Source organism: Vicugna pacos, chromosome 4, assembly GCF_048564905.1.
Source record: "Vicugna pacos chromosome 4, VicPac4, whole genome shotgun sequence".
Taxonomy (NCBI): Eukaryota; Metazoa; Chordata; class Mammalia; order Artiodactyla; family Camelidae; genus Vicugna; species Vicugna pacos.
In genome coordinates, this window is record NC_132990.1 from 60,776,495 (window position 1) to 60,795,666 (window position 19,172).

The 19,172-nt window shown below is 35.6% G+C and overlaps 1 protein-coding gene across 2 annotated transcripts in view; it reads left to right on the forward strand.

Annotated features, from left to right (window-relative positions):
- Positions 1-12,066, forward strand: part of HSDL2 (hydroxysteroid dehydrogenase like 2) — a 54,268-nt gene extending 42,202 nt beyond the window's left edge. Inside the window, exons 8-11 of one of the 2 annotated variants that reach the window (XM_031677414.2) lie at positions 388-456; positions 1,467-1,616; positions 4,502-4,630; positions 10,933-11,124. In XM_031677414.2, the coding sequence (XP_031533274.1) occupies positions 388-456; positions 1,467-1,616; positions 4,502-4,630; positions 10,933-10,952 (368 nt within the window). In that variant the 3' untranslated portion in view covers positions 10,953-11,124. Of the gene's footprint in view, positions 1-387; positions 457-1,466; positions 1,617-4,501; positions 4,631-10,932; positions 11,125-11,779 lie in introns of those variants that run through there. The other variant, XM_006214790.4, reaches the window with a different exon arrangement.
- The last annotated feature ends 7,106 nt before the right edge of the window (positions 12,067-19,172 follow it).

The following is a 19,172-nucleotide window of genomic DNA, read 5'->3' on the forward strand; positions in this document are numbered from 1 at the left end:
TTCTTCTTTTTGAGGAACCCCCCTTTCTCAGGGGGGGGGCAGGTAAGAAATAGGTCCTGAGCTGTAGGACAGAAGGGTTGCATGGACGGGTGAGAAGGGGCCAGGGCTCTTGGGAGAGCAGTTAAGGCCTTGATGTCACAGGTGTCTCTTTGGTTGGATCTTAAAGATGAAATTTGCCATAGTAAAGGAGGATAACTGGGTTACAGGAAAAGTATTTTAGCTTAATGAAGATCAGATAGTTTGATAGTTCTCATGAGGGTCTTTTCCACAGCATCAGAATTGATCAATAAAGTAAAAGCAGATGTAATGTTTATTAAACAGTTGTTAAAATCTTACTATATTGAAGTTGTTACATTAACCTGATTATTTTGGGGGTCAATTTTTCAGGCCATCCTTTGATACCAGATTTCTTCTTGGATGAACAGCCAGATACTACTAAGAAAATGGAATCACATGGTAAGATGTAGACCATATTTTACATAGGAAAATAAAGCTACTAGCTTGTGTATTTTTTCTAAAATATAGAATTGGACATTTCTGCCTTCTGCTTTTAAGCAATTCTGTAATTTAAACTAGACAAGTAGTGTCTTAAGTTAATTCTAGCAAAGAAAGTTTCCTTTTCTGTCTACCGAAGTTCTTGGTATATTCTTTTCATTTGATTTTTTTTTAAGTTGTTTTTTAAAAGAAAAATCTTTGTAGAGGTTTTATTTCTTTTCCTTGGCACCATTTTTACGTGTTTTGTGTTAATACTTTATTTTGAGGAAAAACGTGTCTCATCAAAGTACATCTAACACCATTCTCAGTGATTATGCTATATATATGCTATACATAAAGTGACTACTTTATGGGAGACATTAACTTCAAAGGAGGTCTTGGTTTTACTTTGTTTTGTTTTTGTAATTTAGAAACGATAGCCCCCTTGAATTATTGGTCCATTTTAATTTTAATCTTTGTGACAAGGTAGATAAGTTTAATTTAGAGGTAAATTTATTGGGAAGTTCACTTGGCTGTTGATTCAAACTACAATCTCTGATTCATCTTCACTAATTTACACAGTTGATATTCTGATCATCTTTCTGACTCCAGGGTCTTCTTTTCTCATTTGTTTTTTTCAGAGGTGATGATAAAGGAGTGATTAATTGTTACCACTTAAAACTCTTAATAGTTTGTCTGGATCTTTTTATTATAAACATTGTATAGTTTAGTGGTTTTTTTCTTTTTAACCTAATCTGAGTTAGTCTTTTACTTGAAGAGTATAAATCATTTACATTTACAATGATAACTAATGTGTTTGGCTGTTATTCCATCAATTTGATTATGCTTTTAGATGCCACTAAATGTATTTAAGGTCAGTTTGATCAAATGGGTCTAATTGGTAGCAAGTCTGTTCTGCTAGTTAATTAATTCTGTGTGTGACCATACATTGCCTAGGTTTTAAAGCCACTTATATCCATAATATTTTATAGGTGCTATTCCAGAATTGAAAGAAGAGACGCTGCAGCCACCACCAAAACCACGTTCTGGAGCTGTGGAAGAAACGTTCAGAATTGTTAAGGACTGTCTCAGTGATGACATCGTTAAAGCCACACAAGCAGTCTATCAGTTTGAACTCTCAGGTAAGGATGACTTCTGGGAATCTGGAGCTTTTACGAAACAAAGTCGGATCTTTCCCTTAGAAGAACATCAGCCTCCAGTAGTAATCACCTGGATAGTTGGCTATATCCAGAACCCTTACCCTAGAATGTAGACATTCAAGAAGAACAAATAACTACCCGTTTGTATTTTTGGGTTCATTCCTTTTTGGTTTTTGTGTATCATAGGTTTTTGATTTGTGGTTACCATGGGGTTCATATATGTTGACCCATAATTATATCTACTTATTTTAAACTGGTCATTCCACATATAAATAATATACTTGATTTCTAGTTGTTTTTGTAGTTCTCTCTTCTACTGATTTATATTTTAAAGTTAATATCAGTACATATGGACAGATACATAAAATAAAATTTCACTATAGATATTTCCAGTGTTAAATAACTCCTTGGCAAATGTAATTGAGAGACTATCCCATTTAGAAGGGTATATGGATCATGACAGTAAGTTACCATCAACCATGGGTACTTGCCATTTTTATCTTTGAGATTATTCAGGTCAGTCTGAATGTGGTCAGCTTTTAAAACCTCTTAATATTGTTCTCTCAATATAGTATTAATACATGGTAATGATAGTTTCAAGAATTAGCTACCACAGTCCCATTGTACAAAAACTTTGATATTAATCAGTTTTTTAATCTGTTGTCTCCTCTCCTTTATCTTAATCTATCTGCACCTTCCTGTTTTTACTTCCTTCCCTTAGAATCCATGGTCCACTGCTTCAATCACTCTCTTACCTGTACCCTGAACTTGACCTTGTGCTTATGTCACCAACTGTCAAAATCCTAGTCCTGGATAAATCAAACTATTTGGTTGCCCCATACTTGCATCCAGGCTGCTACGTCTTGCTAGAGAAACGGGGGGGGGGGGGGGGAAATCACACCACCCAGTGAATCTGTACCAGTAAAAATTAATCATTGCCCCTTTCTAACTGGGGTCTAAGCAGCACATCAGAATTCTGTTTCTGTGGACAGCTCATAGCCTCATTTTCCACAGTGACTATTTTAAATCTCTCAGTCTTCCTCAAATCCCCCATCTCTCCCTCCACCACTTTCCTGTCAGTTTCTGCAGGTAATCCCACCTCCTCTTGCCCAGAGATAAGGGAAGTCTACAGACAGAAATTGCTTCAACTTTCTGTCATCTAATATCAAACTGTTGTAGTCATTGACCTCTCTTCCTCCTCTCCCAGCAGACAGAGAGCTCAACTCCAGATCCATGTGTCCTAAGCTTTAATGTCCACACTGATCATCGGGGGTCATGCTAAAATGTAGAATCTGATTCAGTAGATGTGGGGTAGGGTCTGAAGTCTGCATTTCTGACAGTGATGACAGTACTGCAGTTCATGGGTCCCACTCTGAGTAGCAAAGTTCTAGATCCCATTTCCTCTGACCTCCTCCAGGACTCGGTATTATTAATTATGCCCTCTCTTCCACCCGTTCCTCCTGAAGCCTCCTTCCCAGTAGTAGTTTAACATTCTCAAAGTCTGTTCTATCTTTAAAACAAAACATGACAACAGTAGCAACCTTCTCAATCATACCTCCCACCCCCATCTTTCTTCTTCAGAGCCAAACTCATTTTCATCTACAGTGCACTTTGCTTCGGTGTCATTTTTCTCCATTCCACTGAATTTGCCCTCACCAAGGTCCTTGGTGACTTCTGTGTGTTTGTCATTCTTACCTTGTCATCTCTCTGCAACATTTGATGCTGTTGACCACTTTTTCCTTCTGTAAATGCCCCTTTGCTTTTCTTCTCTGTCTGTAATCATGGCTTGTGAGCCTGCTGTGCTAGATGCTTTTCTGTCCTTTCCTTAAATGTTGGTATTCTTCAGGCCCCTGTCTTAGCACTCTTTTACTGTAGGTTACTCTACAGACTTTCTCCAGGAAACCCAACCAATCACATGGCTTCAGTGACCATCCAGGCTGCTTGCTTTTGTATCCATCTTCCTAGCCTAGTCAGACTTCATTTGACATTTTCCCTTTGTCTGTCACAAAGATGCCTCAATCTGAAAATGTCCATAATAAGTCACCATTCCCGATACCTGTCTTTGGCACTACTTAGTAAATCTGCTCTTCTTCAATAGTCCTTTCTTAGTAAAAAACACACCAGTATTTCCCAGCTTCCCAAGCTAAAAACTAGCAAAGCAAATCATTCTTACGTACCCTCCCTACCTTTTCATCTTCATATCCAATCAGTTACCTAGTAGTTTTGTAGTAATTCTTTGAAGTTATCTCTCAAATAAGTCTGCTTTTCTCCATTCCCACTGCCACAGTTCTAATCCAGGCATACAAAGCCAAACTCCTGAACACCCACAGAACCATCCTAAACTGTCCTCTGCATCCTCTTCATCCCTCTCCAATATATTCTTTGTACTGCTTTTAGGGTGGTCTGTTTAAAACACAAACCTATTGTTATTCTCCTTCCACAGCATATCCCTTAGGATGAAGTCAGGGAATCCTTTACCGGCTCACTGCGCTCTGTGTCTGGACCGCCTTACGAGCTCACCTGAGCCCACTGTCCACTCTCTTTCTACCTTCCAGTCCTACTGTACTTTTTCAATTCCTCATCTACTTAATTTTTAGTTAACTTTTAAATCTCAGCTTCATCTGGGCTTTCCTGACTCCACATCACCCTCCACCTCCTCTTCTGTAAGAATCATGTTGTTGCAGAGTCTTCAGAACCCAGCCTAATGCCTTAACAAGTAGTTAATGAATATTGGCTGCAATTCATAAAGGCCTGGGGATCTTAACCAGGGAAACAGCATTATACAAGATTCTAACTGTATTCTAATTAAGTTTAAGAAGTATAGAGCTTCTTTGGCATTTATTTCTATATCTTTATCTTCTGTGTAGGTGAAGATGGTGGAACATGGTTTCTTGATCTTAAAAGCAAGGGTGGGAATGTCGGATATGGAGAGCCCTCTGATCGGGCAGATGTGGTGATGAGTATGTCTACTGACGATTTTGTAAAAATGTTTTCAGGTGAGTTTTCAATTTTCTTAGTTTATTTTATTTTTTTTAAACATTTTTTATTGATTTTTAATCATTTTACAATGTTGTGTCAAATTCCAGTGTAGAGCACAATTTTTCAGTTATACATGAACATACATATATTCATTGTCACATTTTTTTCTCTGTGAGCTACCGTAAGATCTTGTGTATATTTCCCTGTGCTATACAGTATAATCTTATTTATCTATTCTACAATTTTGAAATCCTGTCTATCCCTTCCCACCCTCCACCCCCAATTTTCTTAGTTTATTGATTGTTCAAGGAAAGTTTTGTTCCAACAGTTTGCCTTTTTTCTTTCCAAATGATCAAGACTCCTAAGTGTTTGTGGCAGTGTAATCTTAGCAGCTCTTGATGCTGACGAGCACGTAGTTTTTACTGGTACCTCCACTGCCCCTTCTACTTCAGCCAAGTGGGGAGTAGGTGTCAGAATTTCCTTTTTGCATGACTGAGAAGCTAAAAAGATAATATTGGGAACAGAGAGATAATTCAAAAGAACTCCTAGGTAGACTTCATTTCTACTAGTTGGACTAAGATCTCATTTCCAAAATTACCTTGGTCACCAGAGGTTCTGAACTCAGCTGCCCCTCATACACTGAGAGTTTGGTCATACTTCAGTCTTGCCAGTTATTATAATAGGAAACAGCAGCCCTCTCCTGTGGCGCAGTGACCCCGCTTTCTGTGGAACCCATGAACAAGAGAAGCTTTTGCATAATTTTCTGTTCTGCTCATGTCCCTGTAACTGTGCCAGAAAAAATTCCAAGGGTAATTTTTTTCTATTTTTCACTCTTTGAACACTACTCCAAATGGTAAGTTAATTAACACATGGTTTTATTAGAGGCAGCACTTTAGGCTTTTAAGAAACCATAGCCATTTCTATGACCTAATCTATATAGTGGATACATTATAAATATAAAAACTTGAAACAAGTAATAACCACCTAATCAAAAAAATCTCTCCTTTTGGCCAGCAGAGGCCACTGTATGGCAAAGCATTAGAACAGAAAATAAACTGTACAAGATTACCTGATTAATATACTAGGAGGAGGGAGATAGATATAGATATATGATGTTATACTTAATTAGCAGTTTCTTTAGTTATTTTTAAAAGCAGTTTTGTTGAAATATTTATATACCATAAAATCTGCCCATTAGAAATATATGATTTTTTACTAAATTTATAGGGTTGTACAATCATCACTTATAATCTAGTTTAAGAACATTTTTATCACCTTCCCAAAAGGGTGTCTCTTTGCACTGAGTCTCCCATTTTACTGCCCAGCCAGCCAAACACTAATTTGCTTTCTGTCTCTATAGATTTTCTATTTCTGGACATTTCATATAAATGGAATTGAACAGAATTTAGTCTTTTGTATCTGGCTTCTTTCACTTAGCAAAAGGCTTTCGAGATTTAGCCATCTGTGTTGTAGCATTATCAATAGTACAGTTCCTTTTTATCATGGAATAGTATTCCATTATGTGGATATATCACATACTTATCCACTCACCAGCTGGTGGACATTTGGGTTATTTCAAGTTTGCTGCCTGCTATGAATGTTTTCATTCACATATTTGGGTGGATGTATATTTTCATTTCTCTTGGGTAGATGCCTAAGAGTGGAATTGCTGGGTTATGTGGTAAGTTGATATATAACTTTTTAATAAACCACCAAACTTTGCTAAGGTGTTTGCACTAATTTTCTATTCTCATCAGCATTGTATAAAGGTTCAGATTTCTCCAAGTCCTCTCTAATACTTAATGGTGTCTTTTTTTAATAGCACTAATAATAATAATTATTGATTGATAAATTAAAATTTTACATATTTAAGATAATTGATAAATAAAAATTGTGTATATTTAAGATATATAACATGATGACTTGGTATTTGTATACACTGGGAAATTACTATAGTCAAGCTAATTAACACATCCATCACCTCATATGGTTACCTTTCTGTTGTTGTTGTAAGAACACTTAAGATTTACTCTCAGCAAGTTTCAAGTATACAGTACAGCATTATTAACTATAGTTACCATGCTTGCTGAACATTAGATCTCTAGAACTTATTCATCTTATAACTGAAAGTGTATACCCTGTGACCCAGCATCTCCCCATTTCTCCGACTCCCCAACCCCTGGCAAACAACATTCCACTCTGCCTTTGTGAGTTTGACTATTTTAGATTCTACATGTAAGTGAGATCATACAGTTTTTGCCTTTCCATGTCTTGCTCATTTCACGTAGCATAATGTCCTCCAGGTTCATCCATGTTCTCGCAAATGGCAGTGCCTTTGTCGTCATAGCCATTCTAGTGGGTGTGTGGTGGTATCTCATTGTGGTTTTAATTTGCATTTTCTAAATTATTGATGTTGAGCATCTTTCCATGTGCCCAATAGCTATTTGTATTTGATCAACTGTCTTTTGAGATGTTTTCCTCTTTTTTAAATTGACTTGTTTGTCTTTTTATTACTAAGTTGTTAGACTTCTTTATAAATTCTAGATGCATGTGACTTGCAAATAGATATTTTCTCTTAGTCTGTGATTTATCTTTTCATTTTCTTACTGGTATCTTTTGAGTTACAGAAGTTTTTAGGTTTGATAGCCTAATCTTGTCATTTTTTTTCTTTTATGGTTCATGCTTTTTCCCCTAAGTATTTGTATTTCATTCTTTTTTATGCTATTGTGAATGGAATTATTGTCTTAATTTTATTTTTTTAATTATTTGTTGCTGGTATACATAAATACATTTGATTTTTATGTATTGATTTTGTATCCTACAAATTAACCAGTGAAAGAAACCATTTGGGCCTGGGATTTTTTTGTGGGAAAATTTTAAATTACTTTCAATTTATTGGTATATGTCAATAGCTTCTATTTTTTTGACAAAAATGTTTTATTGGTATATAATTCACGTACTATATAATTCATCCATTTAAAGTATACAGTTCACAAGTTTTTTTTAGCATATTCATAGGTATTTGCAGGCATCACCATAATTGCTTTCAGAACATTTTCATCACCCCAAAAAGAGAAACCCCCTACCCATTAGCTATTTATCCCATATCCCCCATCTTTCCGCCCATAGCCCTAAGCAAACACTAATCTACTTCCTGTGTCTCTAAATTTCCCTATTCCAGATTTGCTATGAACAGAATCATATAATACGCGATTTTTTGTGTGACTGGCTTTTTACAGCATGTTTCTTCTTTTAGTTTGTTTTCAGGTTTCATTCTTGATATAGCATGTATCAGTATTTAATTCCCATCTATAAAAATGGACATGAAATTCACATAACATACAACTAACCATTTAAAGTACATAATTCAGTAGCATTTAATTTAGTGCATTCACAGTGTTATGCAACCACCACTTCTCTTTAGTTTCACAATTTTTTTATCACCCCAGAAGAACACACTATACCATTTAAGCAACACCCATTCCAGCCTCCCCCATCCCATGGCAACTCTAATATGCTTTTTTTCTCTATGGATTTGCCTATTCTGGATAGTTCATATAAATGGAATCATACAGTATGTGACCTTTTTATGTGGCTCCTTTCACTTAGTATAATGTATCCAAGGTTCATATCTAGCATATATCCATACTTCATTTCTTTTTATGACTGGATAATTCATCACACAGATATACCATAATTTATCTGTTCACCTGTTGAAAGATATTTTGTTTGGCTGTTAAAAATAAGGCAGCTATAAACATTTGTGTCCAAGTTTCTGTGTAGATATCCAGTTGTCCTTGCACCATTTCTCTTGTATTGCTGGATCATATGGTAATTCTACGTTTAACCCTGAAGAACTGCCAAACTGTTTTCCACAGCAGCTGAACATTTACATTCCTACTAGCGGTGTGTGAGGGTTTCTATTTATCCATATCCTTGCCCTCACCAATATTTGTTATTTTCATTTTTTTAAAGAAAAGCAACCCTTGTGGGTGTGAAGTAATCCTCGTTGTGGTTTTGATTTGCATTTCTGTAATGACTAATGCTCTTCAGCATTTTTTCATGTGCTTATTGGCCACATGCATATCTTCCTTGTAGACATAACTATGGGGGGTCCTTTGCCCATTTTAATTGGATATTCTTTTAATTTTTAAGGTGGTTTTTTTTTTTTGAGTTTTAAGAATTCTTTATATACCCCAGATATAAAGAAGATATTGCTTATCAGGTATGTTTTGCAAATATGTTCTCCCGTTTTTTTTGTGGGCTGTATTTTCACTTTTTTGATGATATACTTTTAATTTTGGCGAAGTCCAGTTTATCTGTTTTTTTATTTAGTTGCTTGTGCTTTTGGTGCCATATCTAAGAATCCTTTGCCAAACCTGAGTTTTGAAGACTTACCCCTGTATTTTCTTTTAAGAGTTTTTAGTTTTAGCTCTTACATTTAGGCCTTGACCCATTTTAAGTTAATATTTGTATATGGTGTAAGGTACAGGTCCACCTTCATTTGTTTGCATGTTGATATCCAGTTGTCCTTGCACCATTAATTGAATTAACTATTCTCCCATTGAATGCAGCAGACCATAGGCATAGGGTTTAGTTAAACATTGAATTGCTATATGATCCAGCATTTCCACTCCTAAATATATACTCAAAAGAACTGAAACAGATACTCAAACAAATACACTTATACGTATGTTAATAGTAGCACTTACTCACAATATCCAAAAAGCTGGACACAACCCAAATGTCCATCAGCAGATGAATGGATAAAAAAATTATGGTGTACCCATACACAGTGAACTATTATTCAGGCATGGAAAGAAATGAAGTACTGATTCATGGTACAAAATGGGTGAACCTTGAAAACATGCTAAGTGAAAGAAGGTAGACACAAAAGACCACATATATTATATTGGACACATATTGTATGAACCTTTTATTTGAAGAACTGGAATAGGTAAATCCATAGAGACAGAAGGCAGACTGGTAGTTGCCAGGGTCTGGAGGAAGTGAGAACTGCTCGTGTTTAACGAGTGTAGGGTTTCCTTTTCGGGTGATGAAAATGTTTTGGGACTAGACAGAGGTGGTGGTAGCACAACACTGGGGCTGCACTTAAATGCTACTGAATTATTCACTTTAAAATGGTTAATTTTATGTCATGTGAATTTTATATCAATTTTTAGAAGTATCTATTTTTAAAAAGTGTTCTTTGACCCTTTCCCCTTCCATTCCCCAGAGGTAATCTCCGTCAGGTCTTTTTGGTATTTCTTTCAATATTTTACTCCATGTTTTTCAGTCATGATATTTCTCAATGTTATATTTATACATATATTGTTTTCTTTAGATTCACTAGACTGATATATGAGATTTAAGTTCTCTTACAGCACCTTGACTCTGCTTCACCTCCCCCTTTCCCATCCTACCAATATAGTTATCGCACCATTTTTGCTTAAATCAATACTCTTATGTTTAAGTAATTATAATTATGGTGTAATTTGCTGCTGAGTCAAGGAGTACTCTATTAATATGTTTCCTCTCAGAGAGAACCCTGGACATAAATAATGTTTCCTCCCCACTAGAATACATAAAAGGAAACTACACAATATCTTCCTATACTCTTCCCATTACCTCCTGATACAAGTCTGCTACACAGCTCTGATCTTAGAAATATCTTTAACTCTCTCCTGCATTGAGTCTCCTGTTTCCTGTATCCCTTTCTTCTTTCGTGGTTTACAGCCTCATTTTGGTGGCACACATTCTCCAGGAGCTTCATTAGAAAGGATACACAAACAGTAATTTTCCTGAGTATCTAAAACTGCTTGTATTCTCCTAGCATATTGATTATTTGGGTAGAGATTTCTGGGTTGAAATTCATTTTCACTCAGAATTTTGGAGTCATTGCTGTCTTCTAAGGTTAACATGGAGAATTTGATGCTATTCTTATTCTTTCTCTTTCCCCTACCTCTTTTTATTTCTTTTCCTCTCTCTTTCCTCTGCTTCTCTGCCTCCCCCTTTTTCCTCCAGCACCCTGTTCTTAATACATTGTTGTTAGAGCTTCTCTTATCAATGTGAAATGAATTGCACAACTTTTAATTTGTTCATTTACTTTGCTTCAGCTTTCTTCTGTGCCTGCACTCTCTGCTTCCTCTGAATTGCTTTTAACTGTTTTTGTTTTTTGGGTTGTTGTTGTTTTGGTTTCCATTTAATCTATAATGCTTTGCTATATAACCTCTATATAGAATAATTTAAAGGTGTTTAGTATCTCAGTATATACACACAATATATTAACCCACAGACTTTTTTTTTCTTTTTTTTACAGAGAGCTTGTGTGTGTCCTAGTGAAGGTTTACTAATACAGCAGACACATATTGTGCCTTTTGGAGACATGCCCTATATATAAATTTGGCATAATATAGGTCAGAAAACTATAAATGAGAATCAGACACACCTGGCTTTGGATTGCAGCACTGTTACATATAAGCTGTGTGATCTTATAAATGTAAAAATCCTCTCTGAGCCTCATTTTCCTCATTAATTCCACTGTGTGCCAGACCCTGTACCAGCACTGGAATGAGAGTAGCAAATAAAAAGAAAGTTTCCTCTCTCCATGGAGCTTCTTTTTATTATATGTTGTTATTAGCTACAATTCTATTTTAATGTTCACTGTATTATATCTGGGCATTTCTGTGGTTAAAATAATGCTAACACATACTTTTGTGTTCATACATTATACTTTTGATGATCATTTCCTTTACACCATTATGACTTTTTGAATCTAAACTTGGAATGTTAAGAGTTTAGTGAACCATAATAGAGTGCAAAATTAACTAAAAAGGATAGTATATGTTTACCACAATTCATTTGAGGGCCATCTATTCTTTATTGTACTTTAACTAGTATATAAATGTTGCATCTTCAGCTTTTTGGTATAATCTTTTGTTGATTGTTATTTTTACATTATCTCTCATATAATAAAATATTGTTAGCATCTAAGTCTAGGAATTGGGATTCCCAAGATACTGATAAAAATATGCTGTAAAAGAAATTTCTGTGCTTTAGAGGTCTATAGAACTCAAAGGGATTCTTTCTACAATTCATGTTCTTGAAGCAGTGTATCCCTGAGGGCACTAATGGCTGCTTTTTCCTCTCTCATTGTATCATTTTAGGGAAACTAAAACCAACAATGGCATTCATGTCAGGAAAATTGAAGGTAAAAGGAAACATGGCCCTAGCAATCAAACTGGAGAAGCTAATGAGTCAGTTGAATGCCAAGCTGTGAAGAAAGAGAAAAAAAAAAGTTGACCACTAAGCTCAAAAAGTAAAAGGGTTCAACAGATAAAATTGAATGTTTGTTTTCTTCCCTATTATAAGGATATGAATGTTTGTCCTGGAAAAAATAGAATTTCTGTATCTGTAAGACTTGAAATTGTAATTAAAACAGCTAGCCAGTCAAGCATAAGTGTCATTAAGTGGATTCTAAGACATTCTGTTTTTAAATTTTGTGAGTTTTGTCCTGTATCTCATTCGGCATCATCTTCTAGGAAAAGTATTATCAGTTAATCAGGGTCAAACAGTAACATTATCTTTTCAAATCTTCCCATGTAAAATGAGGCTAGCCTGTATTAAAATTTTCAGTGTTGGACTGTATGCTAGTGAAATCTTTATGATACTTTAAATTTTTATATATTTGTTTTAAAGAATATCTTCAATGATGCATTTTCACAGAAATCACATAATAAACTGCTTAATAAATAACTGTGAAGACTAATTAAATAAAAACAGAGTTTTTCATTTTAACTATCTTTCCAGGTATAAGTTACTTACAGGAAAATATTATTAATTTAATTCAACTAATTGCAGTATGTATCCTATTTTAAAGTATGTGAAAATGTCCTAAAATAATTTCTCCCCTAAAGTATGCAATTGGTCACAGTGTTTTGAAATGAAAATTTTAAAACAGATGGTTGTTATGGGCTGAATTGTATGCCTCCTTCATATGTTGAAGACCTAACCCCCAAAATCTCAGAATGACTGTATTTGGAGATAAGGCCTTTAAAGAGGCCGTTAACTTAAACCAGGCTTTTAGGGTGGACCTTAATCCAGTATGGCTGGCATCCTTATAAGAAGAGGAAATCTGGATACAAAAGAGAGACCAAGGGTGCACACACACAGGAATGACCACGTGAGTACCAGCTCAAGAAGGCAGTCATTTGCTAGCCAAGGAAAGAGGCCTCAGAAGAAACCAGATCTACTGACACCTTCATCTTAGACTCTTCTCCAGAACTGTAAGAAATTTCTCTTGCTCTAGCCACCCAGTCTGTGTTACTTTGTTATGGCAGTCCTAGCAAAGTAATGCAATTGTTTGTATTTCTTTAAAAAAAAAAAAAGCTAGAGTTATTTTTAAAAAACCACTACCTTTCATTTTAATCGGTTAGAAATACTTGCTCGATCAAGTTCTTTTACTTCTCATCTTCCACTCTCCAATATTGTACAGTTAAGCAACTAGCTAATTCTGAAACTTTGTATAATCATAATGTTAGGAGCACTTAATCCGTACTTTGTAAATGAGGAAACAGAAGATCAGAGATGGGAAAGGAGTAGCCCAAGGCCAAAACTAACAAGCCCATTCCAAAAACAACCCCTCCCAGTACACTGGCCTTGCTTAGAACTTGAAGACCCCACCTTCCCCTCCATGAAGCCCAGATGGATTGACTTTGGGGTGGCAGCCTCACAACTCCCTTGGCATCTCCCAGTCCTTTCCAGCCATGTTAGGATACTGGTCAGATTTTGACAGCAGACTCCTTTTCTACTGAAGTTTTCTAAAGATTTCTCTCCTTTCTCTGCTTTTTCCATACGGTTTCAAAGCTTTGGGAAAATATTGTGAGGCAGGAGTTCTGGGTTTTGGTCACTAAAACATGAACTTGCTAATTTAAAAAAGGCTTTAGGATAACAGAAAAAAAATCTTTCCACAGGGCCCTGGTTTTCACATCAGTAATGACACAGTTGGATGAGGTCATCTGCAGCCTCTTTGTGCTCATTATCACTAAGAAGTACTGAGCAATCTGCAGTATTCTAGCAGACATTTCTAAAGCTTTCTTTCTGGCCACATCCCCCAGTTGTCTTAACTAATTCACATGTGTTCCCTTTTCTTAGATCTTACCCGTTAACTGCACTGAGGTTGTGGAGTCTCCTAGAAGTTCTGAAGTGCCCTTTTGTGTGTTGTTCAGTATCCAGCTGAGCCCTGTTTCTGAAATGAAATTGTATGGAGGGAAATCATGCTATTGTGCCCTTTAGTGTTTGAGTGAAGTTATTCAGACATTTTTTAAGACGGTTTGTTGTAGTAATCCTGTATTTCAACAAATCCTCTTAAAATATTGCTTCTTAAATAATCCTCAAATAAAAGGGAAAAAAAGTCTTTTTCCTCTACCTATCTTAAGTTCTCAGTTTGGACCCTATAAATAAAGACTAACAAAAGATAGATTAACAAGAGGAAAACAAACAGAAGTTTATTAACATGTAAGCATTCAGACACAAGTAACAAAGGGGTGGTTAGAACTTGAGCTTATGTAGCAATAATAATTTTTTTGCAAAGTAACAAGACAGAAAAAGAACTTTGAGTTTCTAGGATGGCAAATTGTAGAAAGAAAAATACACAGATTGTTTAGTAAGAGTATATTAAATTTTGTAAGGAACTGCCAAATTGTCTTCCAAAGTGGCTGTACCATTTTGTATTTCCACCAGCAATGAATGAGTGTTCCTGTTGCTCCTTGTCAGCACTTGGTATTGTCAGTTTGGGGGATTTTGGTCACTGTAACTGGTGTGTAGTGGTATCTCATTGTTGCTTTAATTTGCAATTCCCTCATGATGTGTGATGTTGAACATACCTTCATATGCTTAATTTCTTCTGTATCTTCTTTACTGAGATGTTGTTCAGATCATTGGCCCATTCTTTTTAAAATTGATGTTACAATGTGTCAATTTCTGGTATACAGCATGATGTCCCAGTCATGTATATATAATATATACATATATTCATTTTCACATTCTTTTTCATTAAAGGTTATTAAAAGACATTGAATATAGTTCCCTGACCTATACAGAAGAAAAATTTTAATTTACTTTTATATATACTCTCAAACTCCCAAATTTATCCCTTCCCACTCCCTTTCCCCCAGTAACCATAAGATTGTTTACTATGTCTGCAAATCCTGTTTCTGTTTTGTAGTTGAGTTCATTAGTGTCCTCCTTTTTTCTTTTTTAAAATTACACATATGAGTGATACCATATGGTATTTTTCTTTCACTTTCTGGCTTACTTCACTTAGAATGACGATCTTCAGGTCCATCCATGTTGTTACAAATGGCATTACTTTATTCTTTTTTATCACTGAGTAGTATTCCATTGTATAAATATACCACAACTTCTTTATCCAGTCATCTCTCAAGAGGCATTTAGGTTGCTTCCATTTCTTGGCTATTGTATACAGTGCTGCTATGAATTTGGCCCATTTTAAAATCAAGTTGTTTGTTTTCTCATTGTACATTTTAAGAGTTCGTTGTATGTTTTGATTAAGAAATTTTGTTTTGTTTTTTGAGGAGAGGGGAGGTAATTAGGTTTATTTATTTATTTTTAATGGAGGTACTGGGGATGGCATGTACTTTATCACTGAGCTATGTACCCTCCCCTTTTGTATAATTTGGATAACAATCCTTTATCAGATGTTTCTTTTGCAAATATTTTTTCCCAGTCTGTGACTTGTTTTCTTATTTTTTGGACATTGTCTTTTGCAGAGCAGAAGTTTTTCATTTTGATAATACGTCCAGCTTATCAATCATTTCTTTCATGGGTCATGCCTTTGTGTTGTATCCAAAAAGTCCCTGCCATACCCAAGGCCATCTAGGTTTTCTAGGAGGTTTATAGTTTTGCATTTTACATTTAGATCTGTATTCCACTTTGAGTAATTTTTGTGAAAGGTATAAAATCTTTATTTATTTATTATTTGCATGTGGATGTCCACTTATGCCAGCATCATTTGTTGAAAAGACTGTTTCTTTTCTTCTTTATTAAAGATCAGTTGACTATATTCATGTGGGTCTATTTCTGGGCTCTCTATTCTGTTCCACTGATCTATTTATTTATTCTTTCATCAATACCACACTATATGATTACTTTAGTCTGATCACTTTAGTCTTGAAGTCAGGTAATGTCAATCCTCTAACTTCATTCTTCTTCATATTCAGTTGGCTATTCTAGGTATTTTGCCTCTCCACATAAACTTTAGAATCAGTTTGTTGACATCCATAAAATAACTTGGTGGGATTTTAATTGGCGTTGAGTTGAATCTATATATCAATGTGAGATAACCTGATGTCTTGAAAATATTGAGTCTTCCTAATCCATAAATAGGAAGTATCTTATCTATTAAGTTATTCTTTGATATCTTTAATCAGTTTTATAGGTTTTCTCATATAGATTTTATACATAGTTTATTAGATTTGTACCTGCATATTTAATTTTTTGAGTGCTAATATAAACAGTAATGTGTTTTAAATTTCAAATTTCATTTCTTCATTGCTGGTATGTAGGAAAGTGATTGACTTCTGTATATAAACCATGTATCCTACAACCTTGCTATAATCATTTATTAGTTCCCAGAGGTTTTTTTTTGGGGGGGGTGTCAATTTTTACAGATTTTCTGTATCGATAATTGATGTCACCTGTGAGCACAGTTTTATTTCTTCCTTCCCAATCTGTATACTTTTTATTTCCTTTTCTTGTGTTATTGCATTAGCTAGGTCTTCAAGTATGATGTTGAAAAGCAGCGGTGAAAGGGGACATCCTTGTCTTGTTCATGACCGTAGTGTGAAAGCTTCTAGTTTCTCACCATTAAGTGTGATGTTAGGTGTAGGGTTTTTGTGGATATTCAATTTGTCAATTTTTTCCTTTAATGGAACATGCTTTTGGTATCATAATTAAGAAATCTTTGCCTCACTGAAAGCTTCTGGAAGTTTTACAGTTTCATGTTTTGCATTTAGGCCTACTATCTATTTCAAGTTAATTTTTGCACATGGTAACATGGATCAAATTTCATTTTTCTGACTAGGGATATCCAATTGTTCCAGCATCACTTGTTGAAAAACCAGATTTTCAACCTAACAGAACTTTAGAAATGAAAAATATAATACATTAGAACTTTGCCACAACCGAAGTTGAAGTTTCCATTACTGTAAGGTTAATAAAAATAGTTTAGTTACAAAAAGCACAAAAGTAACATCAGTGAAATTTAAAAGTATACACAATTGACCATATATTTAGCTGAGAAAGTACCAAGTAATTACAAAGCAGTCACTTCCTAGCAACTCTTTACACTGAAAATCTGTGGAGTTTACCAGTGCCCCTCCTTCCTATTTAATTATTTCAAACATTATTAAACAAACAAAGATTTCTGCTTAGATTGTTTTTCCTCTTACTGCTTTCTGCTTGATTTCCTGGCTTCTTGCCGCCTTGCTTGTACAGATTAGGAATCAGCAAATGCTTTGAGGGGAAATGGTATGTAGAGTGATAGACTCCTGTTACTGTGACTACCTCTCCTCTAGAATCTTAGCCTCTTAAGTCCTAGCTGCCCTGATAGACTTGACCTCCAAATTTTATATCTCCAACCCAATCAGACTGTTGCAAACTCTAGGATACCTCTCTGATTGGTTTCCAAACTCCTAGACACAAATCAACAATGCCCTGAGAAGGAAAAGTGGCTGAGAAGGGAGGATTCTTGCTGGGCTCTTGGACTCTCAAGCCTTGGCTGCCTGAGTTGCTCTACAGTAGGTTTAAACAGTCTTTTATTTTACTTTATTTTTTTTAATGCAGCCTTGATAGTTCTTAATGGGAGAGTTATTCAACCAGGTATCCCATTATAGCTGGAAGTCTGCATTATTTTTAAAAACTCAAATGGAAATGTCCTTTGAACCAATGTGGTAAAAAACACATAATGTAAAATTTATCCTATTAACCATTTTAAGTGTAGAGTTCAGTGGTGTTAACTGTGTTTACATCATTGCGTAACAGATGTGTAGAACTTTTTCATCCTGCAAAACTGAAACTCTATACTCATTGAACAGTTCTCCATGTTCCCCTCCTCAGTCCCTGGCAACTATCATAATACTTTGTTTCTATAATTTTGACATCTCTAGATACCTCATATAAGTGGACTCATACAGTACTTGTCCTTTTGTAACTGGTTTATCTCACTCAGCATAATGTCCTCAAGTTCACTGATGTTGTAGCATGTGACAGGATTTTTTTAAGGCTAAATAATATTCTACTGTATGTATATGCCACATTTTGTTTATCTATTCATCCATCCATGGACATTTTGGGCTGCTTCCACCTCTAGGATATTGTGAATAACACTGCAGTGAACATGGGTATGCAAATGTCTTTTCAAACTTTTGCTTCAAATTCTTTTGGATATATACCCAGAGGTGGGATTTCTGGATCACATAGTAACTCCATTTTTAGTTTTTGAGAAACCTCCATTGTGTTTTCCATAGTGTGTGCACCGTTTTACATTTCCATCATAAGTGCACAGGGTTCCAGTTTTCCCCACAGGATTACATGTCAAATACATGTGGCGATTAACTGTAGGGAGTTTTTTTTGGACACATTATTTTATCAAAAATGCTTACAGATTTTTAAATTCAGCCTAGATCAGGAAGAGTGTTCAAAGATTTTAGGAATTCTTTCTCCTTTGTTCTGAAGTTTGTCTTTCTCTGCTCAGTCATACTCTTCTCTCCCCTCGCCTGTCCCGGGGTAGGAGGGACTGAGCTTTCCTGCCACAGCTGATTTGAGACCAAGATGTGAACACGACATATGGCTAGTCAGAAATGCTTTAAGAGGGGAGGGTGTAGCTCAGTGGTAGAGTGGAAGCTTAGCATGCCAATGTCTTGGATTCAATCCCTGGTACCTCCATCAAAAAATAAATAAATAAATAAATAAATAAATAAATAAATAAATAAATAAATAAATAAATAAATAAATAAACCTAGTTACCACCCCCCATAAAAAACAGAAAAATAAAACGGATGAAAAATCCCTTAAATGTTACTTATTACCATGATTATTATTTTGGAGATCTTAGCGCTGTAAGTATAAAGCATGGAGCCAGACTGCCTGGGGTGAATCTGGGTTCCTCCAGCTACTATGTAACCTTGGGCAGACTTGAGTAATGTCTTTGTGCCTCAGTTTCCTCATCTGCAAAAGAGCAATGCTAACAAGACCCACTTCATAGAGATCTTAGGATTAAACAATATTCGCTAAGCACTTAGTGTAAATCCTGAGCACAAAGTGTTTGGTAGATAAAAGTGGAGGGCGCCTGGTAGCACGTAGCAGGTCCAGCCTTACCTCCGTTGGGCCGAGCCGTGCAAGTGTTACTGTATGCTTCCCCTGCCTTAGCGTGTTTTAATTGAACTATTAAGCGGTCTGGCTCCCTCCGTGGCACTGGGTGTCTGTGTTGTAGTTGAATTAGAAACTTCCACTGGGCAGCCGTGACTGTGGGTTGTTCGT